General features: G+C 40.4%; 1 protein-coding gene across 6 annotated transcripts in view; it reads right to left on the reverse strand.

The window, feature by feature from the left end:
- vwa5b2 (von Willebrand factor A domain containing 5B2) overlaps window positions 1-22,261 on the reverse strand; it is a 167,272-nt gene that overhangs the window by 34,400 nt on the left and 110,611 nt on the right. For all 6 annotated transcript variants that reach the window (XM_043702443.2, XM_087993475.1, XM_043702439.2 and 3 more), the window contains exons 9-15: window positions 18,523-18,699; window positions 14,895-15,005; window positions 10,659-10,861; window positions 6,851-6,965; window positions 5,264-5,449; window positions 3,933-4,146; window positions 1,025-1,320 (exon numbers count right to left, since the gene is read on the reverse strand). In XM_043702443.2, coding sequence (XP_043558378.2) covers window positions 1,025-1,320; window positions 3,933-4,146; window positions 5,264-5,449; window positions 6,851-6,965; window positions 10,659-10,861; window positions 14,895-15,005; window positions 18,523-18,699 — 1,302 coding nt within the window. The remainder of the gene's footprint in view (window positions 1-1,024; window positions 1,321-3,932; window positions 4,147-5,263; window positions 5,450-6,850; window positions 6,966-10,658; window positions 10,862-14,894; window positions 15,006-18,522; window positions 18,700-22,261) is intronic.

Here is a 22,261-nt window from a genome sequence, read left to right on the forward strand (position 1 = left end):
TCTCAAATCTGCATCTTCCTCAGAAAGTTATGAGCATGTTGACTTAGCTCTTTCTTCATCCTTGAGAAATACAGCATAGCTTCTAATGCACAGATATACATAAAGCTTCATGTTTGGGTGAAACCAATGAAACATATCAACCTTTTCATTTATAACTTCGACTCAAAATTACCACTGAATGTTCAATGTAATTATCACTATCCATACCCTGGAGGTAACCATTGAATAGAAATTTAACTATTTCACTCATATAACTACTGTGTCTATGTCTAAAGGAACAGGTCAGAGGAATTCTTCACAAGTTATTCACCTCCCAAATCTCCTAAACTGTCTGTCATTCATAAGGCATGAGTCAGGAGTATAATGCAATACTTCCCACTTGCCTAGATGAGTCCATCTCCAAAAGCACTCAAACATCTCAACACTGACCACGAGAATGCAGTCTACTTGACTGACACCCTATCTACCAGTGTTAACATTCACTCCTCCCACCACTGGCTCCCGGCAGTAGCACTGTGTTCCATCTATAAGATGCAGTGCAGCAACCTGCCACAATTCCTCTAGCAAAACCTTCCAACCTAAGAGCCTGGAAGATCAAGGGCAGTAGGCTCATGGAATCACTGCAAATTCCTCTCCAAGTCATACACCACCTTGACATCAAATTATGTTGCCATTTCTTCACTGTTGCTTGGTCAAAATCCTGAAGCTCTGTTCTTTAGAACCTACACCACACAGACCAGAGTGGATCAAGAGGGCAGTCTCCTGCCACTTCCTCAAAGGCAATTCCAGATAGATAATGAGTGCTAGACTTGTCAGTGATCCCATATATTTATTCCATAAATATAAAAAAGCTACTGAGTTTTGAGGAAATGATTCCACTGTACAGAGAAGAAAGTGCAAGCTGGAGTGTAAAGGCTCAAAATTCACCTCACGTTTCAATTTAACAAAGCAACTTCATTGTTACTCATTGGGAGACCGTTCATCATGTAATAATATTAATTAAGAAAGCAGACAATTTACTTACTTTATCATCAACTAATTCAAAATTAGATGCTGCTTTTATTGGTGATTCCCAGTGCAGCAAACCTTTCTGTCCGTGATGTGCAATGTTTTCCAAACCATACGGGAGGGATGTTGTTCCCCTGTCAATATCCTGAGGCTCTGTAGAGTCACTGCTATTTGAGCCACGGGTAGGTGTACTTTGCACCCCAATTCCTTTATCACTGCAGATGGAACAGTGTGTCAGTTTGTATTGCTCCTGGATGTATGAGGAATGGGATATACGCCTCCGTAAATCATTAAGTGGATCAGTCTCTGAGTCTGAAATTCCAAACAATAGATATGTATTAAAACAATGATGTTTCTCTTAGCAATGGGCATACTTTTATTCCCCTCTCTCTTGTTCAGACAATGGCATTTTATTTTGGTAACTCTCAGCATTAACTACTTGGTGTGTAGTAGGGCATCTGGTGATGACCTGGTCATAGAGGTTTAGAACTAACACAATCATTAGCAGCAGAGTTGCCAATCTGATACCTGAACTAAGCAGATCTATATTCCAGTTTTGTGGGATACTGATGGCAATTTGCTGCTTAGAAACCGACTCATTGACTCATAGACACTTGCAGCACAGAAAGGTCATTTGGCCGATTCCACACCAGTCAACAAAGATCTGACTACACTAAGCCCACTTTCCAGCTTTTGGCTCTGGAGGCTATGGCAATACAAGCGAATATCTAAATATTGCTTAAATGGTGTGAGAGTTTCTGACTCACTCTTTCAGGCAATGAGTTCCAGACTCCCACCAACCTCTGAGAGAAAAAGATTCTCCTCAACTCTACCTCTTACTTTAAATCAATGCATCATGGTTATTGAAGTTTCGGGTGTAAGCCACAAGCCTCATTCCTGATGAAGGGCTTTTGCCCGAATCGTCGATTCTCCTGCTCCTCGGATGCTGCCTGACCTGCTGTGCTTTTCGAGCACCACACTCTCGACTCTGATCTCCAGCATCTGCAGTCCTCACTTTCTCCTATCATGGTTATTGACCCCTCTATTAATTGTAAAAATAACTTCCTTCCCACAGTATCTCTGCCCTTCATAATATCCCACAGTATCTCTGCTCTTCTGTCAGATCTCCTCTCAACCTTTGCTGCTCCAAGGAAGACAAGCCCAGCCTAATCAATCTTTCTTCATAGTACAGACCTCCAGCCCAAGTCACATGCTTTTTTATTCTAGCTACAATCACCATTGCTCAATGCAGGGTCACTTGGTGTCAAGGGAAGAATCTTAGTCACTAGTGTCAGATCCACCGCTCATTAACGAAGCATTAGCAGTCGTTCAATCCTCTGGTGCTTATCTATGGCCATAAAGGATTTGAAAATTACTGCCAGGGCCTAAGAAATCTCCTAATTGCAAATGTGTTGAATGTTTTTGGATTTAACTTTTGCATTAGTAAATAATTTTAACCCCTCTGAAAATATTGCAAAAATGACTTGGTTGCACAGATTTCTCAGGAATGAACATGGCAATGGTTTCCATAAACTTCAAGCACCTACGTGAAGAAGGAATTAATGGAGTCAGCAGGAGTATGAAACTAAACATGCGGTGTGACTTAATTGCGTCAGATGTGAAATTTTGATTTCCTGATCACAAGGTGAGATGCAGAGATAATGTCGGTGACACGTCTTTGATATGTTGAGCCTTTTGTCAGCTTGCAGCCATTTCATACGTGGAATATGTATGCATGTCATGGATACTGATTAATGTGACACCGATTTTTCAATAAAGCTTTACCCTCAGGATAAAACCAGCAGTGTGTGGAAATTTCGTGGCATCCAGTTCACAATTGTTTAAAAGTGGTGCAAACCACTCAGCTTTGTGCACTTGTTTGTAAGGTTTTCTTTATTTAACTCTGGAACCAGTGCTGGGAGGTTATATGGAGGCTTGGGACTGACAAGAGTGTATCAGAGTCAAGATTAGAGTGTTGCTGTACAAGCACAGTGGGTCAGGCAGCAACCGAGGAGCAGGAAAATCGACGTGTCGGAAAGGAGCCCTTCATCAGGAATGAGGGTGGGAGCCTCTGGGGTAGAGAGATAAATGGGAAGAGTGTATCAGAAGTTGGGGATTTGAGGGATGGATGGATCTGTAGTGGGTTTGAGGTATGGAGAAGTGGAAGAGGAATCTAGGGGAACAAAGCTGGCAGGGTCAGAGAAAGGAAGGATTGAAGTGATGGACCTGGCATCTTGGGTTTGTGAGAGGGGATCAGTGGTCATGTGGAGATGGTAGGTCAACATAAGAAAGTAAACAACCTAAAAGGGAGTGTCAGTAGAAACTAAATGTGCACCTATCTCTTCTCAGGGTGTTGGCCAACAGGGCTATGAGCGAAATTGATCTATAAAAATATGGCCCAAATCTTAAATATTCTCCAGCAATAGCTAAAAAAATCAGTGAGTCAAAGTACCAAAGCTTTGCTCTATTATTCCCCCAACAAACTCCTCGCTTCTTTTCGCTTCAGTCCAACTTCAAGCTACCATGGGCTTTTGTCATGGAAATGTGCACCCACTATGCACTTAAACTATAAGAAACACAAGAACATCAAAAATTCAGGGCAATTGCATTTGGGGGAAAATGCTATGGTTCCTGGACCAATTAGATAGAGAATGGGATGTACCGGTAAAATACAGGACAGTTTGTCACCCTGCTTTCAATGGTGGAGCTCTTCCTTCTCGGGAGATTGACAGTCACCATATAGTTTGATCTTTTGATAACAAAGCACCCATAGTGAATGAAGAGTAAATGACCCAGACCATTCTGTCCTTTGAATTCAAAAGACAACCTGAAATTGAGGAGCTTCTACATGAAGGTAGGACAGAAAAAAAAGTGAAGGATTAAAATTGGGTGAAAAAAGAATCTGATGTCCATATATACCTTACCCTTACATTTTTCATTCTCCTCAGCATTAGAACCTGAAAACTCTATTGAAATCTCACGAGAAATGTCCTTTAAGGCTTGCTCAATGTCATTCTTTTCAACCGGGAAAGACGGTTTGATTCCATCAGTCAAGATTGATGTAGAAGACTCATCTTGAGCCTGAAAAATTGAATTGGTTGACCCTTTTAGAGCTGTTTTAGAGGTGTGCTGCTTCACCTAGAGTAGAGGGACAATAGATTCATTTTTACTTCTCAGGGTTAATGTTACAGATTTACACATACATAGAACTAGTAAAGTTTCTCTTTGTTTTCATGTCGAATTGTTTTAGCACTGGCGTTTTGTTTCTACTGAAGCATAGCAAAGAAAATCAAATTTAACAGAATATGTCTTTTGAATTAGAATCAGGAATTGCTGGAAAAACTCATGGTTTGGCAGCTTCTGTGGAGAGAAAGCAAAGTTAATAGTCCAGTATCTTTGTTCACAACTGATTGTAGCTGGGGAAAGGTCTTTTACTCAATCTAGTCTGCATTATTCGCTGCTCATAATGTGGTCTTCTCTACAATAGGGAGATGAAGCGCAGACTGGGTGACCACTTTGCAGAATACCTACGTTCTTTCTGCAAAAATGACCCTGAACTTCAGGTTGCCTGCCGTTTCAACACACTGCTGTGTTCCCTGGTCAGCATCTCTGTCTCAGGCTTGCTAGAGTGCTCCAGCAAAGCTCAGAGCAAGTTGGAAGAACAACACCTCATTTTCCACTTGAGAACTCTGCAATCTTTTGGACTCAATATCGAGTTCAATCCTTTCACCTGAGCACCTTCTCCCAAGTCCTTACCCCAATCCCCACACACCAAGCCTTGTTATCACATGGCCTGCTATCATGAACAACTCATTGACAACTACTAATGCCTCCATTTGCAGGTATTAATTCTCCCAGGCTGACCTTTACCCATTCTTATGTCTGCCCAACTGTTTTTCTCTCTCTACTCTCTGGGCTCTTTCTCCACCTATCATTTACTTCTTCCTCTAACCCCATTACCACATCTTTAGTATATATGCCTAACTTCTCCTAGCTACAATAAGTTCTGAAAAAGTGTCACTAGACCTGAAATGTTAAGTCTGCTTTCTCTCCACAGATACTGCCAGATCTGCTGAACTTTTCCAGCAATTTCTGATTTTATTTCTGACTTCCAGCATCTCCAATTCTTGTATTTTTTATGTTTTATGAATTACACAGTCTTTCTGAGTCTCAATTACTGTCACAAACCGCCTCATATACACGTAAAGTAAAGTTTCTTATGGACACACACACACACACACACGACTTGACTTACCACATTCTTCTTCCTCTGAAATCCAGAAAGATCATAAATGACACCATAGCCATTCAGATGGTCCCCTGGATACAAAGGTCCAATTTCACTTGGAGAAAGGAGAACTTCTAAAGTATCTGGGAGATACCATTCAATGGTAATGTCACTCAGAGCAGGCTCAATAGCTTTCTTTAATGATTTCATTAACTGTTGGAAAAAGGATTATAGAATTAACATTCAATTATCCCAGCCTAAACTCTTTACTGATACACAGCAGGCACATAGTCTGACCCACAGTGCATACCCAGACAGTCAATTTCAGTATGTTGGGATTTCGTTCCATTAAGAATTGGTCTAGTGGGGATTGGATGTGTAGCAAATTATTGTACAATACAGCTAGTGCTCTCAGCCTATGATTTAAAAGCAGATATGTTTTATTAACAGTCTGAACAAACCCTCCCTTTTCCCAACAAAATAAGTGTACTATTGAGGGTGATTTTGAAGAGCATAGTAATAAAAATGGTTGCTGAAAAACTTACGTCATTAGAATGAGAACAAATAAGCCAAAATGTCAACAGTAATTCCATGGTAACAGTTGCTTGTTATGACTGTAATTTTGATTCAAGACCAGAATTATCTTATTGAAAAAAAAATCAGCTGTTAAATATTAAATACCTAACAAAAGAATGAGCATTTCATCAACTTTATTTTGAAATACTGCTGGAAATATATTATAATAAGTAGATCTACCTTGTTCTTTGAATAAATATTGCTCTAAAACAGCTGACAGCCAAGGAACGGTTTAAAGGAGAATGAAACCCTACCTGAGGACAGTGTGGATTTCATTATCTGTGTATTCATCTCTTTATTTTCTGATTCATCATTTTTAATTCATTTTATGGTTATGGAAAAGTTGTGAATAATAAAATAATTTCAATAAATTCAGTTGACAAAATGCTTATTCTTTTAGTTAGGTATTTAATATTTAGCAATGTCATTCTGTTCTCATAACCAGGGCGAGAATATTTCAAATTGGAGATAAAGTTAAGTCAAATGGCTACATGCACAGGTGCTAGACTATTTAATCGAAATGTACAAGAAAGGAGGAGGAAGCTAACGAAGATTAATTGTCAGAGAACTGCAGGAGTAAGCTGTGAGGTTGCAACTGTAACTCTGCTTTTGAGCTGCATGATCGGCCGTGATCATAAAGAATGACAGAGGATGCTTTAAGGAATGGGTGTCCTCCACCAGCTCCTATTTGCTATATTTCCATGAAATACAATTGTATTGTCAGATTAGACCAGTACAGTGAAATTCCAAGTACTATTAAATCAGATTTAAAACAAAATAACAAAACTTATTTGAAGCTTTATTGTTAAATCAAGTTTCATTGCAGCAAACTGCATATTCAGAATGCTATTCGACTTGATCTAGTACTTAGACAGCGCAAGACTTATTAATTTGAAGAATTTGGTCTAAAGCAGGTGAAAAATATATGATGTAATGAAAACCAAAAGAGATTTATGCAGACTGATCCAAAATGGCCAATTGCAGAGTCAAAAGTACCACAGTGCATGTGAACATTATTTATGATCATCAGCCACTTACTTTTGGTTGTAGTCGTTCACCTTCATTGAAAAATTCAACAGTTCCGCCCGTAGCCTTTGCAACACCATGCAACAACCGTTTGCAGGCATTAGGTCCCAGCCCATAACTGAAACATCTAATGAAATATTATGTTAAAATTCTGGCATTATAAATATATCCCTTGTTATACTTTATCTTTAAAATATTATAATGAGCAAGATATCAATATTAGTCATGAGCCAGTTGAAACTTTTAGTTAATGTTTGAATGTGTAATGTGACTGACAATGAATTATGCCATCACTTTAACCTCTACAAATTAGCGTAACAGAAATAATTTTGCTAATAATGTTTTACTTGGAATCAGCAGCTAACGAATGACTGTTGGACCCCAACTTAATAAATATCCCTAGTGACAAGTTTTTGTTTAGCTTGTTGTTAAAGCACATGGTGAGCATGGTGAGTGCATGATGACCTTCCCAACACATCTCTCTCATATAACCAATTAATTAAAGGTACATTGTGAGCCAATAATACTAAACACTAATTGGATAAAGCTCCATGAATCATATTGAACAGCTTGGACCACTGCCAAACAGCAGGCAAACTGTAATAAAATACTTTACCACTACACAGTAAAAGAAATGCTTTGATTTTAAACAAATATTCGGAAGCAAAGGTTTGTATTTCCTCAGACACAAGCTGTTTTTATAACCTCTTTCAATCTGTGCTTTCTCTTCACTTTATTTTGATATTAGAATTATAGATGACAATTTGCTATTCATGCTTACATGCACAAATATGTTATGTAGCCTGCTGTCAGAAAGTGATTTATTTTTTATAAGACCACAAGTAAACATTTTGTCAAATCCAACTGAATGCATATACTAATCAGTATGAAATAATGGATTTTCTGATATCACTCAACTTTAATTAAGGAATGAGCTTTTTTCTTTAGTTTATGAAAATTATATCATAAGGAGAAGCTGGAAATGTTTGAGTGGAGCACTCAGTTACAATGTAATCTTTGTAATTTAATTTAATTTGCATTAGAAATTCACAAAATGGCCAACTTCATAAAGAGATGATTGATCGTCTTGAAACTGTGTGTGTACTCCATAAGGAATACAGCGCAACTGTTCAGGAGTCCACCTCCTTTTTTTCTTTCCTCAACTTCACTCTCTACATTTCTAGAGGGTGATATTCAATTTAAGGGTTGAATATTACGTGCACCCACCAGGGATGTCTTTGACAAAGCCCAGACAACTGCTTTCTCCCTACCCCACAGCCCACCTCCATAATAGAGTGAATGTCAAAATCAGTACCAAATGTAGATAATTAAAATTTAATCGAGCTTGCTAGAATTGATAGCAATAATATCTTGTCCAAGCCATAATATGATTAGCATGGGCAGGTGGTCACGGGTTGCCAGGCCTTATACTTTGTAAGTGTTTAAAATGGCAGTAAGAATGCCAGTATAATTTTGGATAGGATCTTTTGCCCATTGGGATACCCATCTTCTCCTAAGAAGATAACACCCTCCATGCTTCCTAACCACCTGTACTTCAAAACCCACCCAACTGCCCACCTCAATACTCTCCCTACGGTGAACAAACTCTTCGTGTCCACTACCACTTTCACTCTAGAATTGAAGGCTATTTTCTTCATGGGACTGCCTGTTTCCACTACCAGGTTCTGGCACTTCCAGGACCCTTGGCGAGCTACTACTAAAAGTGAGAATTACTGGGGAGAACTCCCACTTTCAAACTGTTAATGTTGCCTGCACATTATTGATCAACTTGTAGTTGGGGTTGGGGGGGATAGGTGATCCATCCTTTCTAAATCTCTGAATCTCATACCTACCTTAACAATGAACTTCCTTCCATTTCCTGTAAAAACTTTGTTCCATTTTCCTAGCTTTTCTATCTTCATCACATCTGTTATAACAATTCTGCCTTTCTTTCCTGTGTTTCTATGTCTTTTCCCTCAACAGATGATTCTTTTCCAGCACAATTGACAGGTTTGTTCAGATTCCAATCTCACCCCTTACCCACTTTCCTAGTTCCACTTGTTCTAAAATTCTACTCAACCAGCTTTCACATTCTACACATCTTTTTCACCACTTCTATCACCACAAATATATTGCTGTCACCAAATATGTTTTCCTATCTCCTTCCCTTTCAGAATTCCAAAAGAAGTATTCCCTCGATAATTTTTGATCATTCCCCAAACAAACAGAAAACTCAATCCATGGCACCTTTCCATGCAAAAGCATGAAATTAACAACTTGATCTTAAATGTCTCGTATCTAACCGTTAAGGCCCTCAAAGAATCCTTCCAGGTGATTTACTTGTGAATTTTTCAAATAAGTAGATTGAATTCACTTCTCATAATCAGGCTCCTCTACTCTTGGAAGGCCAAATCCAGAATGAGCGACCACTTTGTGGAACACCACCATTCAGTGCAAAAGCACAACCCTGAGCTCCCAGTCAAATGACATTGTAATTCTCTGATATACTTTCACTCTGATCTCTCTGCCCTCTGCCTCCGACACTATTCCAATGAAGCATAAACATAAAGTTTTGTAACAGCAGTTCACTTTTCGAGTTAGCATTTTACAGCTTTCCAGATACAACATTGTCTTCAACATTTACAGCACATGGCTTCTGCTATCTTGTTCAGCTATTAGCTGTTAGTGATATCTCCACTATTCTCAATTACACTTCTGCTAGACCCATCTATTGCTTCTTTTACTTGTCTGATTACCATTGCCTTTTCTCTTGTATTATCATCCCTCTGTTGCCCAATGTGTTTTGCTTCCTAGAGTCTCACAGATATTCCCTTTTATTCTTCTTCCAACATATCTATTTTCTCTCCTTCTGTATTTGCTTAAAACCAGTTGCATATCAGAACTTTTCTTGTTATGATAAAAAGCCATCAATTGGAAATGTCAAGTTTATTTATTTCTTCACAGATTCTGCTGTATCTGCTGAGTTATTTACAGCATTTTCTGGTTTAACTTTTGATATTTTTATTTGCTTTTTCCCAAAAAAGAGCTTTAATGGGAAGAAACTAAGGTAGTCACCACTTAAGGGTGAAACTTTGATGTCTACATTGAAGGCTGGAGGGGAGCATTGAGAAAACATTCCTTGCCATCGCAAATCAGATTTTTTCATTTCAGCCATATTTTGTTGCATTACTCTCCATTATTCTCACCAAGCTCTCATAAATTTTTTCAGATTTGTTAATAAAAAATAAAAATAAAATATTTAAAATAAAAAGATTTGTAACAAATATGCTGGAGTTGAACACTAGAGGATATCTTTGAGGTGTCACACTCTGAGTCACTGCAACAATATCTTTAGCCCTTCAGAAATAATCTATATCCCTTTTGCACTATATTTTCCTGCAATCTTCCTATAAGGATCACTTTAGAGTTTATAGCATAAAGATAGCCTTTTGTTGTTAATTTTAATAGTTACTGAAAAATGTGTTACTGGAAAAGCGCAGCAGGTCGGGCAGCATCTAAGAAGCAGGAGAATCGACGTTTCGGGCATAAGCCTTTCTTCGGGCTTATGCCCTGAAACGTCGATTCTCCTGCTCCTTGGATGCTGCCTGACCTGCTGCACTCTTCCAGCAACACATTTTTCAGCTCTGATCTCCAGCATCTGCAGTCCTCACTTTCTCCTAATTTTAATAGTTAGCCCAACACAGACACAATGGTTTTACACATGCTTAAGAAACGCTTAATACAAATCAATCGGTGGTACAAAGAAGCTTAGTACTTCATCTGAAGTAACTTATACATAAAAGAAAGATGATAAAAGTACCTTGCAGAATTGGCATTTTTTCGCACCAGCTCGATAATCTTCCCAGCATGTCTGACTGTGGCATCCGTCAAAATAAAGAGCTGTCTTGGGTAGCCTCGACGCATTGGCTGCTTGAAAATCCAGGATAATGCGCCAAGAACGTTAGTGCCACCCATGTCAGCCCTCATCCTCTGAATATATTCACAGGCCAAACATAAAGTCTCCTTCAAACAAGCAAAAGAAGTTGTTAACCAGAGAAGACAGAAAATTTGGGCAAGCTTATGGAAGAGGAATAAAAACACATAGTCCAGCACAGCAACAGTTATTTTTATCTAGCAATTTTAAAACTGATCTTGTTGCACAGTGAAAATGCCCCTATCTCGGAGCCAGTTGGCACGGATTTAAATCCAGAGGTGTGTCCTAACATATCTGAACAGGTTGATTTAATTTATTTTTAGCACGTTTAATGTAATGAACTATTCTAAAGCACTTCAGCAGGGTCTTGCACAACAAAGTACAACATCAAGCCACAGAAATAGATATTAGGTCAGACAATCAAAAGTTTAGCCAAATTAAGGTGTGCTGATCAGTGGTGAAGGAACTAAAACCTGGGAAGCTAATTTTGTGTGAGAAGGATATAATTTATTCAGGTAGAGTTTGTGTGAATGACTAAGCAGAAGTAATTCCTCACCCCTGATGAAGGGCTTTTGCCCGAAATGTTGACTTTCCTGCTCCTCGGACACTGCCTGACCTGCTGTGCTTTTCCAGCACCACACTAATCTTGACTTTATGTGAATGAATGACTGGTGTGAATGTAACACGAGAATTGAACACTAGTATATAACGACAGAATTTTGCTGCTAATTGATAACTGATCCTATTAATCTGCATCAATCTAAAGTTGACTTTTTTATATCGTTTCATTTTTTAAAAGTTTGTTTTAACATAATATTTGCATTTCAGCGTTCGAATCATTTACAATATTGTCGATATTTTTGAAATAAATAAGATTGTATCCCTAAAAAAACACCTGGGAAGCTCATGGTATGTCAGATTTAGATGAGGGCAAATACTTTGGAGAGTTGTAGGGCTGGAGGAAAATACAGAGATAGGATGCAGCAAGGTCATGGAGAGACCTGGAATTAAGCATGAGGGATAGTGGATTAGTGGTGCTGGAAGAGCACAGCAGTTCAGGCAGCATCCAAGGAGCTTCAAAATCGACGTCTCGGGCAAAAGCCCTTCATCAAGGATAGTGTCCAACAGTGTAATTTTAAAAAATTTATTCATTGATGCGATGTGGGAGTCTCTGGTTTGGTCACCATTAACTCCCCATCCCTAGTTGCCCTTGAGAATGTGATGGTGAGGTACCATCTTGAACTGCCGGAGGGAATTTCGGGACATTGACCCAGTAACAATAAAGGAACAGTGATATATTTCTTAGTCAAGATAGTGACATGCGTTGAAGGGAACTTGCAAATGGTGGTATTCCCATGTATCTGCTGCCATTGTCTTTCTATATGGAAGTGGTCATGAGTTTGGAAGATGCTGTCTAAGGATCTTTGATGAATTTCTGAACTGCGTCTTGTACATAGTACACACTGCTGCTATTGAGTGTCAGTGGTGGATGGAATGGATCTTTGTGGATATAGAGCTAACCAAGTGGGACTGCTTTGTCCTGGATCTTGTCAAGTTTCTTGACTGTTGTTGAAACTGCACCTATCCAGGCAGTGGGAAGTATCTCATCACATTCCTGACTTGTGTCTTCTAGATGATGGACATGTTTTAGAGAGTCAGGAGGTGAATTACTTGCCACAATTTTCCCAGGCTCTGACCTGATTTTGAGCCACCATGTTTATGTGGCCAGTTCAGTCGAGTTTCTGGTCAATGATAACCCCAAGGATGTCAATAGTGGAGAATTCAGTGATGGTAACACCATTGAAAGTCAACGGGGAATTGCCTTTTATTGGAGATGGTCATTGCCTGGCATTTGTATCGTGCAAATGTTACTTGCCACTTGTCAGCCCAAGCCTGGATACTGTCCAGATCTTGTTGCAGTTGAACATGGACTGCTTCAGTACCTGAGATGTTGCAAATGGTGCTGAACTTGTGCAATCATTGGCGAATAATATTCCCACTTCTGACCTCATGATGGAGGTATGGTCATTGATGAAGCAGCTGAAAATGCTTGGGCCTTGGATATTGCTCTGAGGAACTCCTCCAGAGATATCCTGGAGCTGAGATGACTGACCTCCAACAAGCATGACCATTCTTCCAATGTGCCAAGTATGACACCAAGCAGCAGAGATTCTGCCCCCTGATACTCAATTATTCCAGTTTTGCTAGGGCACTTTGATGTCACACTTGATCAAATGCACTCTCACCTCCTCTCTGGAATTCAGCTCTTTAGGTCATCTTTGAACCAAGGCTGCAATGAGGTCAGAAGCTGAGTGGCCCTGGTGGAACCCAAACAAGGCATCAGTAGGCAGGTTATTGCTGAGCAGGTGCTGCTTGATAGGACTGGTGATGACACCTTCCATCATTTTACTGAATATTCAGAGCAGATTGATGGCATGCTTGTTGGCTGAGTTGGATTTGTCCTGTATAGAGGACATACGTGGGGAATTTTCCACATTATCAGGTAGATGGTGGTGTTGTAACTGTATTGGAAGAGCTTGGCACTGGGAGTGGCAAGTTTAGATGCACAAGACTTCAGTACTATTGTTCGGAATGTCGTCAGGTCCCATAGCCTTTGCAGTATCCAGTGACTTCAACCGTTTCTTGAAATCGTATGGAGTGTATCAAATTGGCTAAAGACTGTTATCTGTAATGCTGGGCACCAAGGAGGAGGCTGCAATGGTGTTCAGCCTTATCTTTTGCACTGATGTGCTGGATTCTTCCATCATTGAGGATGAGGATAATTGGAGACCCTCCTCCTCCAGTGAGTTGTTCACACCATTTATGACTGGAAGTGGCAGAACTGCAGAGCTTAGATCTGATCTGTTGTTGGCTCCTTTGTCTATCACTTGCTGCTTATGCTTATTGGCATGTACCTACTCCTGGTTCGTAGCTTCACCAGGTTGACACCTCATTTTTAGGTCAGCATCCGCAAGGGTATTTAGTGAATGGGGCTTAAAATGATTGGATATTTGATCCCAAGCCAAAACATCATGGATACTGACCAGGTACTGAGCTAGACCTCAGGTGCAAGTAGTGCCTCAAATGACAATCAAACATTTCATTAAGCAGGGACCATAGTGGCCCTTCTTTGGCAGGCATTGAGGTAGAAAGATCAGACTCCGTATTAGCTTCTCAGGTAACCAGGCAAAAAGTTTTAAAAATGTTTTTTTGAGAAAACAAATGTTGTTTGCAAATGTCAACATTTTTACTATTCTCACCCGGACTGCAATTGTTCAAAGAAGAAGTTGGAATTTTTCCATTATGGACGAAGGGAAAAACAGGAAAATTCCTTTCCAAGCACATCACTGATCATGCTTGGATATGTCACTATTAAGTTTTATCACCCTTCAAGATAAGCTATGCTTTTTTGTCCAGTAGCTCATGTGTATGTGATAAATAAACTATTAATATTTGCTGGATAATTTTCAGAAGGTGAGATTATTTTAATGAAAAATTAGAAAATGATTGATTATTTCATGTTGTGTAAATTAAAAGTTCTGAAGACACATACGTTTAGTCAGCAGACCTTTTTTACTTGTCTGCTTCATGATTTTAGAAAGGCTTTCTCTTCAGAAATGTGTGCATTTTAAAGCTGCATTTTCCTATTCTTTGTTTAATATAATTTTACAACATTTTGTTAGCGGATTAATTTTCTGAATAGTGACATTACAGTATAGTCAAATTCTTTTGGTGTACAAATACAACTACTTTGATATATGAAACCCACAACAATCTACCAGTTTGTATAGATTTTCAATAAGCCAACTGACATGTTTATCATAAATCTGAGGGTACACTGCGTTCATCTCCATACAGGGACAAATCAGACACTATCATTATTAAACAGAATAGGATTTTTGCAGTATATAAATCCAATAACTTCAGAGTGTAATAAAGCCTTTGCTATGCACTACGTTATCCTAAGACAAATAGGAAATCAAGGGAGCAAATAGCCTTTTATTATCACCAGGTTTATCACAAGTGTGCTGCTAAGTCCCCACATGACACGACCAAAGTTAATGGAAACCAAAGGTACTGATACTACTTCTGTACTCTCATCTGGTAACTGGAAAAGCTTACATCATTACACGGTCGGCTGGAAGAGAAGAGAGTCCGCACATTTGAGCCAAAGCCAATGATGTTCAGTAATGTTCCAGGTGGTAAACTTTTAATGACAACTACCATGGCTTCCTGGAAATGAAGAAAATGGAAAGCAACAAAAATGAAATCAATGCCATGGTAGTTTTAGATCACTTCTCTAAAAATTGTATATTAACCTACCAAGTAAAGATCAAATGGTTGATAAACAATCAGTGGACGCTGAAGTCTCTTATATTGTATTAAAAATGTGATAACCTTGTAAACAGTTGAACAGAATGACTGTCCATGCCCCACAATGCAAACCATTGCCTCCCCCAGTCCAGTATCTCTGCTTTCAACTTCAATGAGACTCTCATTGTTCCAGCTACTCAGCTCCGAGCTGGCGGGTGGCGGTGTTCCCAGTCCTTCCCCGACCAGCAACCTCTTTGTGTCCTCTTCCCAACAGGGGCATGTGGACACTGGGGAGGGGAAGGTGGTCTAAGAATTTAAGGGGTCACAGGGAATGAGGGGAGTCAGAAATTGCAGGAAGGTGTTGATTACAAGGGATGCAGGAATTGCTGGAGGAGATAGTAGCTACAGAGCCATTAAACTGATGGGAGAAGAGTGGTGCATGAGATTAATGTAAATAATGAAAATAACAATAAGACAGTAGTTAAGGAAGTTAAAGTCTAATTATAGCCATTATATCATTGTCAAAAAGCCCATCTTGTTCACTAATACCCTTAGAGAAAGAAAACTGTTGTCATTTTCTGGTTTGGCCTACATGTGACTCCAAACTCACAGCAATGTGACTGACTCTTAAATGTCCTCTCATATGGCCTAGCTAGCCATTCAAATATACCAAACCACTAAAAACTCAAAGCAATTAAACTAGACAGACTACTTTTCATTGACACAGACAATGGAAATAACAACAGCAAAACCAGCCCTATTGACCTTGCAAAGTATCCTTATTAACCTCTAGTGCTAAAATTGAGAAAGGTATCTTATGCTTTAGTCAAGCAACAGCCTGACATAGTCATATTCATGGCATAGTATCATACAATGTCCCAGATACCACCATCACCAGCTCTGGGTATGTTCTGTCTCACCGGCAGGGCAGACCCATCTGAGGACGTAGCAAAGTGCGTACAGTTAGGAAGCAGATGCTCTGGGAGGCCTCCAAACTGGCACTGGACCCCATGATGTACCTCATAACATCAGGTCAAACAGAGGTAAGAAACTTTCTACCAACACCTACCAGTCCAGCAAAGCTGATAAATCATCCTCATGATGAACACTACTGGGTGTAGAATGATGTTCCCCAGCCAGAGCACAATGTGAGTACAAGAGTGGCTTGGCAGCACCACTATTGATAGAGTTGGTTAAGTCCTAAAAGACATAGCTGCAAGACTAAGTTTGTGGCACATGGTGAGGGAACCAACATGATAAAAAAGCTTTGTTGACCTCATCCGCATAAACTGCCTGCCACAGTTGCATCTGTCCATGACAGTATTGGTGGTGACCACAGCACAGTCCTTGTGGAAATAAAGTCTCATTTTGACTTTGAGGATATCCTCCATTGTGTAGTGTGGCAGTACAGTGCTAAATGGGACAGATCCTGCAACTCGAGACTAGGCACCTAGTCCTGGGTAGCAGAGCATTATACTCAAAAATAGTCTGTAACCTCATGCTTTATTCTTCCATTACCATTAAGCCAGGAGATCAATCACAGTTCAATAAACAGTGAAGGAAGGCCTGTCAGGAGCAGTGCCAGATATGAGGTGTCAATCTGGTGACACTACAAAACAGGACAACTGGCCTGAAAGCAGCATAAGTAGCAAGTAACAGACAAAACTAAGCAATTCTACAATCAACAGATCAGATCTAAGCTCTACAGTACTGATGCATCCAATCATGAATGGTGGTGGATAACGAAACAACTCACGAGAGAAGGTGACTCCATAAATCCTCAATAATGGGGGAACCTAGCACATTTGTGCTAAAGATAAAGAAGCATTTGTAAAAAACTTCAAGCATAAGTGCCTAATGGATGACCCATTTCAGCCTCCTCCTCATGTGGTCTTGAATCACATTCGCAAGTCTTCACCCGATTCAGTTCACTCCACATGGTATCAAGAAATGGCTGGAGGCACTGGATATTGTAAAGACTATGGGGTCTAAAAACATTCTGGCAACAAAACTGAAGACTTATTTTCCAGAACTTGACATGACCTTAGCTAAACTGTTCTAGTGCAGCCACAACATTGGCATCTACCCAACCATGTAGAAAAAAAAAATACACAGGTATTCCTTGTACACAAAATGCAGGACAAATTTAAGCCAGTAAGTTACCACCCCAACAGTTTATTATTGGTATTCAGTAAAATGTTGGAGGGAGTCATCAATAATGCACTCAAGCAGGACTGAGCAGGTTATTTGGTTTGTAATAACCTGCTCAGTCTGAGTTCTGCCAGGACCACTCAATTCTTGGTCTCATTACAGCCTTAGTCCAAATGTGGATAAACGAGCTGAACTCCAGAGGTGAGGTGAAAGTGACAGCCCTTGAGATCGAGGCTGCATTTGACCAAGTGGAGCTTTTAGGAGCGCAATCAAAACTGGAGTCAAATATCATGCTGATTGAAGTTATACCTACCACCAAGGGCTGGGACAGAAACTATCACTCCCACGCCCCTCAATGCCCCAAACCCAGCACGTCTGTCCCAGTTCCAGCCCTGCCCCTGAGCACAGTGGCCTCTCCTACAATCTGAGCACTATGGGCCCCCCTAGAGTCCCAGACCTTGTAAACTGCACCCTGATCTACCCTACAATCAACATAATTTCCTCAGACAAATAGGCACATGGGAACCACCAGCCACCTAGAAAACACATGTACCATCCTGGCTTGGAAATACATCACCAGACCTTTAGTGTCACTGGGTCAAAATCCTGGAACTCCCTTCCTAGTAGCATTGTGGGTATACTTGCACCAAATGGACTGCAGCAGTTCAAGAAAGCTGCTCACCACCACCTTCTCAGGGGCAACTGGGAATGGTCAATAAATGCTAGTCCAGCCAACAATGTCTGCTTCCCATAAGTGAATAAATGAAAAACAAATTAAGATGGAAGTTCTCATCAGTTCAGTGACATTGAATGGTTGCAGTTGTGGAGACTCCAATAGCACAGCTTGATTAAAGCAAAGAATCACTAACAGCAACTTCTAGAGCTCCATGTTTAGATTACCTACAGTGTGGAAACAAGTCCACACCGACCCTCCAAAGAGTAACACACCTAAACCCATTCCCCTCTAATTAGTGCACCTAACACTAGGGAGAATTTAGCATGGCCTATTCACCTGACCTGCACTTCTTTGGAGCATGGGAGGAAACCCACACAGACGTGGGAAGAATATGCAAACTCCACACAGTCACCCAAGGCAGGAATCGAACCATGGACCCTGGTACTGTGAGGCAGCAGTGCTAACCACTGAACCACCATGCCATACTGACTGCCAAAGCTGTTTTCAGTGTCAGAGGAGTAATGACAGTGAATATCACAAAATCTGGGCTATTAATAAAAGAAATAGCTTGACTGATTCACAATTCATGCATATTTCTAAGTAGCTCACTTTTATTTTCTCTATATTAATGCCACTCATGCTGCCACTTCTGTCGATAAGGAAGATGATTTCTCTGGTCACGTTTCCAAAATCCATTGGGACGCTTTGAAGGTCCGGGCAGAAGTTCAGCATCAGCACAGGATTGAATGTGATGTCTTTGTGAAAGCGCTTCCGCACAAAATCAACCTGCAAGAAGATGGCACTCATTGTCATCAATATTGATACGGTTACTTTCATACTTGATAATAGGCAGCATTATAAGCAGTGTAATAAAATTTTAATAATGGCACTTACATTTATCTACCGATTTGGGTCAAAGCATTTCAAAGCACACCACAAAATGAATTACTATTCAAATGTTAATGCTTTGTCAAAAACAATTTCCACAAATTTAGGTGCCTTCCTACAAGTAGCAATAAAATGCCGAGTTAAGATGAAATTTTTATTGCATTATATATAAAGTCTTTGTCCTTATCCATGAATCCCTCTCTGTCTTTTCCTCAATCAGCTGTGTCATTTTCCTGAGCAGATCTTGAAACATGTAGATGATGGATGACAGAGAGTAGAGAAATGAACTTCAAGATCTATCCCCTGAAGTGCCTCCAGAATTTGAAGGTCCAAAAGCATCTCCATGTCTAAAGGCTCAAACACACAGTTTTAATGAGATTTCCATAGGAAACACAAAAGTTGTCTGTGCGCAACAAAAGTGGACATGTACTGCAATGATAATCACTGCGTGAACTTCAAGGGCCATCATCTAGGGACCCTTGACTCCATGGGGTCAAGATTGGTTCAATGAAAAAATGTGGGCAACATTAAATCTACTGGAAGAGAATGATCACTCTTTAGGTTTAACCTCAATGATAAGTCATCAGTATTCAAGAAACATCTGTGGGATTGTCCATGCAAGGTCTGAGAGCTGCAAGACACTTGCCTGAATTGCAAAGAAAACACACTTCCGTCATATAATGACCACAAGACTGGATGAATTTCAATGATGTTTTGAAATCTGTCCACAGGAACCGGTCGACTGGTTCATTTCCTTTTCTCGGTCTATCAGGCCAACAATCCTCACAGAAATAGCTCAAATTCCAAAAGCGGAGCAGAGCACTTTAAACTTATCCTTAATTGAGCTTCCTCTATCAATGAAACAGTAATCAACAGGCTGCCTCATGTTGCAATCAACTGCTCCCAGCAGTGAAACGTCTATCATTCTGGAGATCACTGTGTGGTTGAAAAGCTCACTGAACTCTTTCAGTCTAAATGGGCGAATGAACCAAAAAACAAGAATTTTTGTTTTCTATATTCTTCCATGGGATATGAGCATCATGGCAAGGCCAGCATTATTGCTTGTGTTTACTTTCGTTTGAACTGATAATTTGTCAGTCCATCTCAAGTGCACTTACAAATAATTATATTAATGTCGGACGGAATAACTCTGCAAGCCTGACCAGGTAAGGGCAGATAGGACATAGAACATAGAACAATACAGCATAGAGCAGGCCCTTCAGCCCTCAATGTTGCACCGACCTGTGAACTAATCTCAGCTCATCCCCCTACACTATCCCATCATTATCCATGTGCTTATCCAAGGATTGTTTAAATCTCCCTACTGTGGCTGAGTGAACTACATTGGCAGGTAGGACATTCCACACCCTTACCACTCTCTGAGTAAAGAACCTGCCTCTGACATCTATCTTAAATCTATCACCCCTCAGTTTGTAGTTATGCCCCCTCGTACAAGCTGACATCATCATCCTAGGAAAAAGACTTACACTGTCTGCCCTATCTAATCCTCTGATCATCTTGTATGTCTCTATCAAATCCCCTCTAAGTCTTCTTCTTTTCAATGAGAACAGACCCAAGTCTCTCAGCCTTTCCTCGTAAGACCTTCCCTCCAGACCAGGCAACATCCTGGTAAATCTCCTCTGCACCTTTTCTAATTCCCAAAATATGGTGACCAGAACTGTACACAATATTTCAACTGCGGCCGCACTAGCGTTTTGTTTAGTTGCAGCATGATATTGCAGCTCCAGAACTCAATCCCTCTACCAATGAAACCTAACACACCGTACGCCTTCTTAACAGCACTGTCAACCTGGGTGTCAACTTTCCGGGATCTAGGTACATGGACTCCAAGATCCCTCAGTAAAGATGGTAGATTTCTTTCCCTAAACTCATTTGTGTACAAAATGTTTTATATAATAAACATTCATAGTTTCATGGCCACTATTACTGAGATTAGCTTTATATTCCAGATCTATTATCTGAGATCAAACTCTACCATCAGACATAGTGGGATTTGAAACTATGGCCCTCGAGCATTAGCCTGAACCTCTGGGTTCCTCCTGGTGCTGTCTTATAGGGTGTAACAGGGCCAATGCAGCCAATTTGTTTCCCCTAGGTGGTGAGTGTAGAATTAGGGGACACAACCTCAGGATAAGGGGTAGGTGATTTAAGACTGAAAAGAGAAGGAACACCTTCACTCTGCAAGTGGTAAACATTTGGAATTCTAAAGCCAGAGATTTTTGGAAACTCAATAACTGAGAATTTGCAAGGCAGAAATTGATTGCTTTCTGAAAACAAACTATTGATACATTTTAAATCTGGGAAAGCACAGCCGGTCAGGCAGCATCTGCGGCGCAGGAGAATCGACATTTCGAACATAAGTTCTTCATCATCTCCATTCCTGGTGAAGAGCTTATGTTTGAAACATTGAATCTCCTGCTCCTCAGATGCTGCCTGCCCGGCTGCGCTTTTCTAGCGTCACACTCTTTGACTCTGATCTCCTGCATCTGCAGTGCTCATGGCGGGGGGGGGGGGGGGGGGGGGCGGAGGTTGACAAGGTAGCTCAGTGTACGCCAGGGACTGGGTTTGATTCCAGCCTCAGTCCATATGGAGTTTGCATATTCTCCCTGTGTCTGTGTGGGCTTCCACCGGGTGCTCTGGTTTCCTCCCACAATCCAAACATGTGCAGGTTAGGTGGATTTGCCACGTTAAATTGCCAATAGTGTTCAGGGATGGGTTAGGTGCATTGTTCAGTGGTAAATATAGAGGAATGGTTCCGGGTGGGTTACTCTTTGGAGGGTTGGTGTGGACTTGTTGGGCTGAAGGGCCTGCTTCCACACTGTAGGGATTCTATTCTATGAAGGAATTCTATGCTCACTTTCTCCCACATTTTAAATCCGCTCCAGTATGTGGATCACTAATATTTATGTTACAAAATAGAGGATTAAAGGTTGCATTGTTATACTGTTATATTATCTAATCTGTACATAATGTACTAAGTCAAGGCTGACATAAAATGTTCATACATTGCTTCTCTAGTGATTGGAACCAAGTGAACCTCATTAACTATGAGGTTCTTGATTGTTAACCTCTCTACGTGGTTATGTCCGAGCCTGGGTGTCCCTGGAGAAGGAGCACACGGTGTCCACCAACACCCTTGAGATTTTCAGGGAGAGGTGGGCACTGCAGGAAGTGGAGTGAATTATTTCTTCCTCCAACTCTATTTTGATTAAATCCCTGCCCTCCCCACACTATTTGATCACTCTGAGAAGGGCACTGCTTGTCACTGGCCACCCGGATGTTTCCTTTCTTCCTGGTAGTGGAAATAAAAAAAGAAACAAAAAAAAAATAAGCAGGTAATATAAGTACGACCACAGTTAGGGAGTATGTGGAGAAATAAAAGAAAACAAATCCTGGAGATTTAAAGTCTCCTCAGTTAAGGGCACTAAAAAATATATAA

This window comes from Chiloscyllium plagiosum, unplaced genomic scaffold (assembly GCF_037043375.1).
Source record: "Chiloscyllium plagiosum isolate Xiang-an unplaced genomic scaffold, Cpla_swu_hap1 HiC_scaffold_13, whole genome shotgun sequence".
NCBI classification, from domain to species: Eukaryota; Metazoa; Chordata; class Chondrichthyes; order Orectolobiformes; family Hemiscylliidae; genus Chiloscyllium; species Chiloscyllium plagiosum.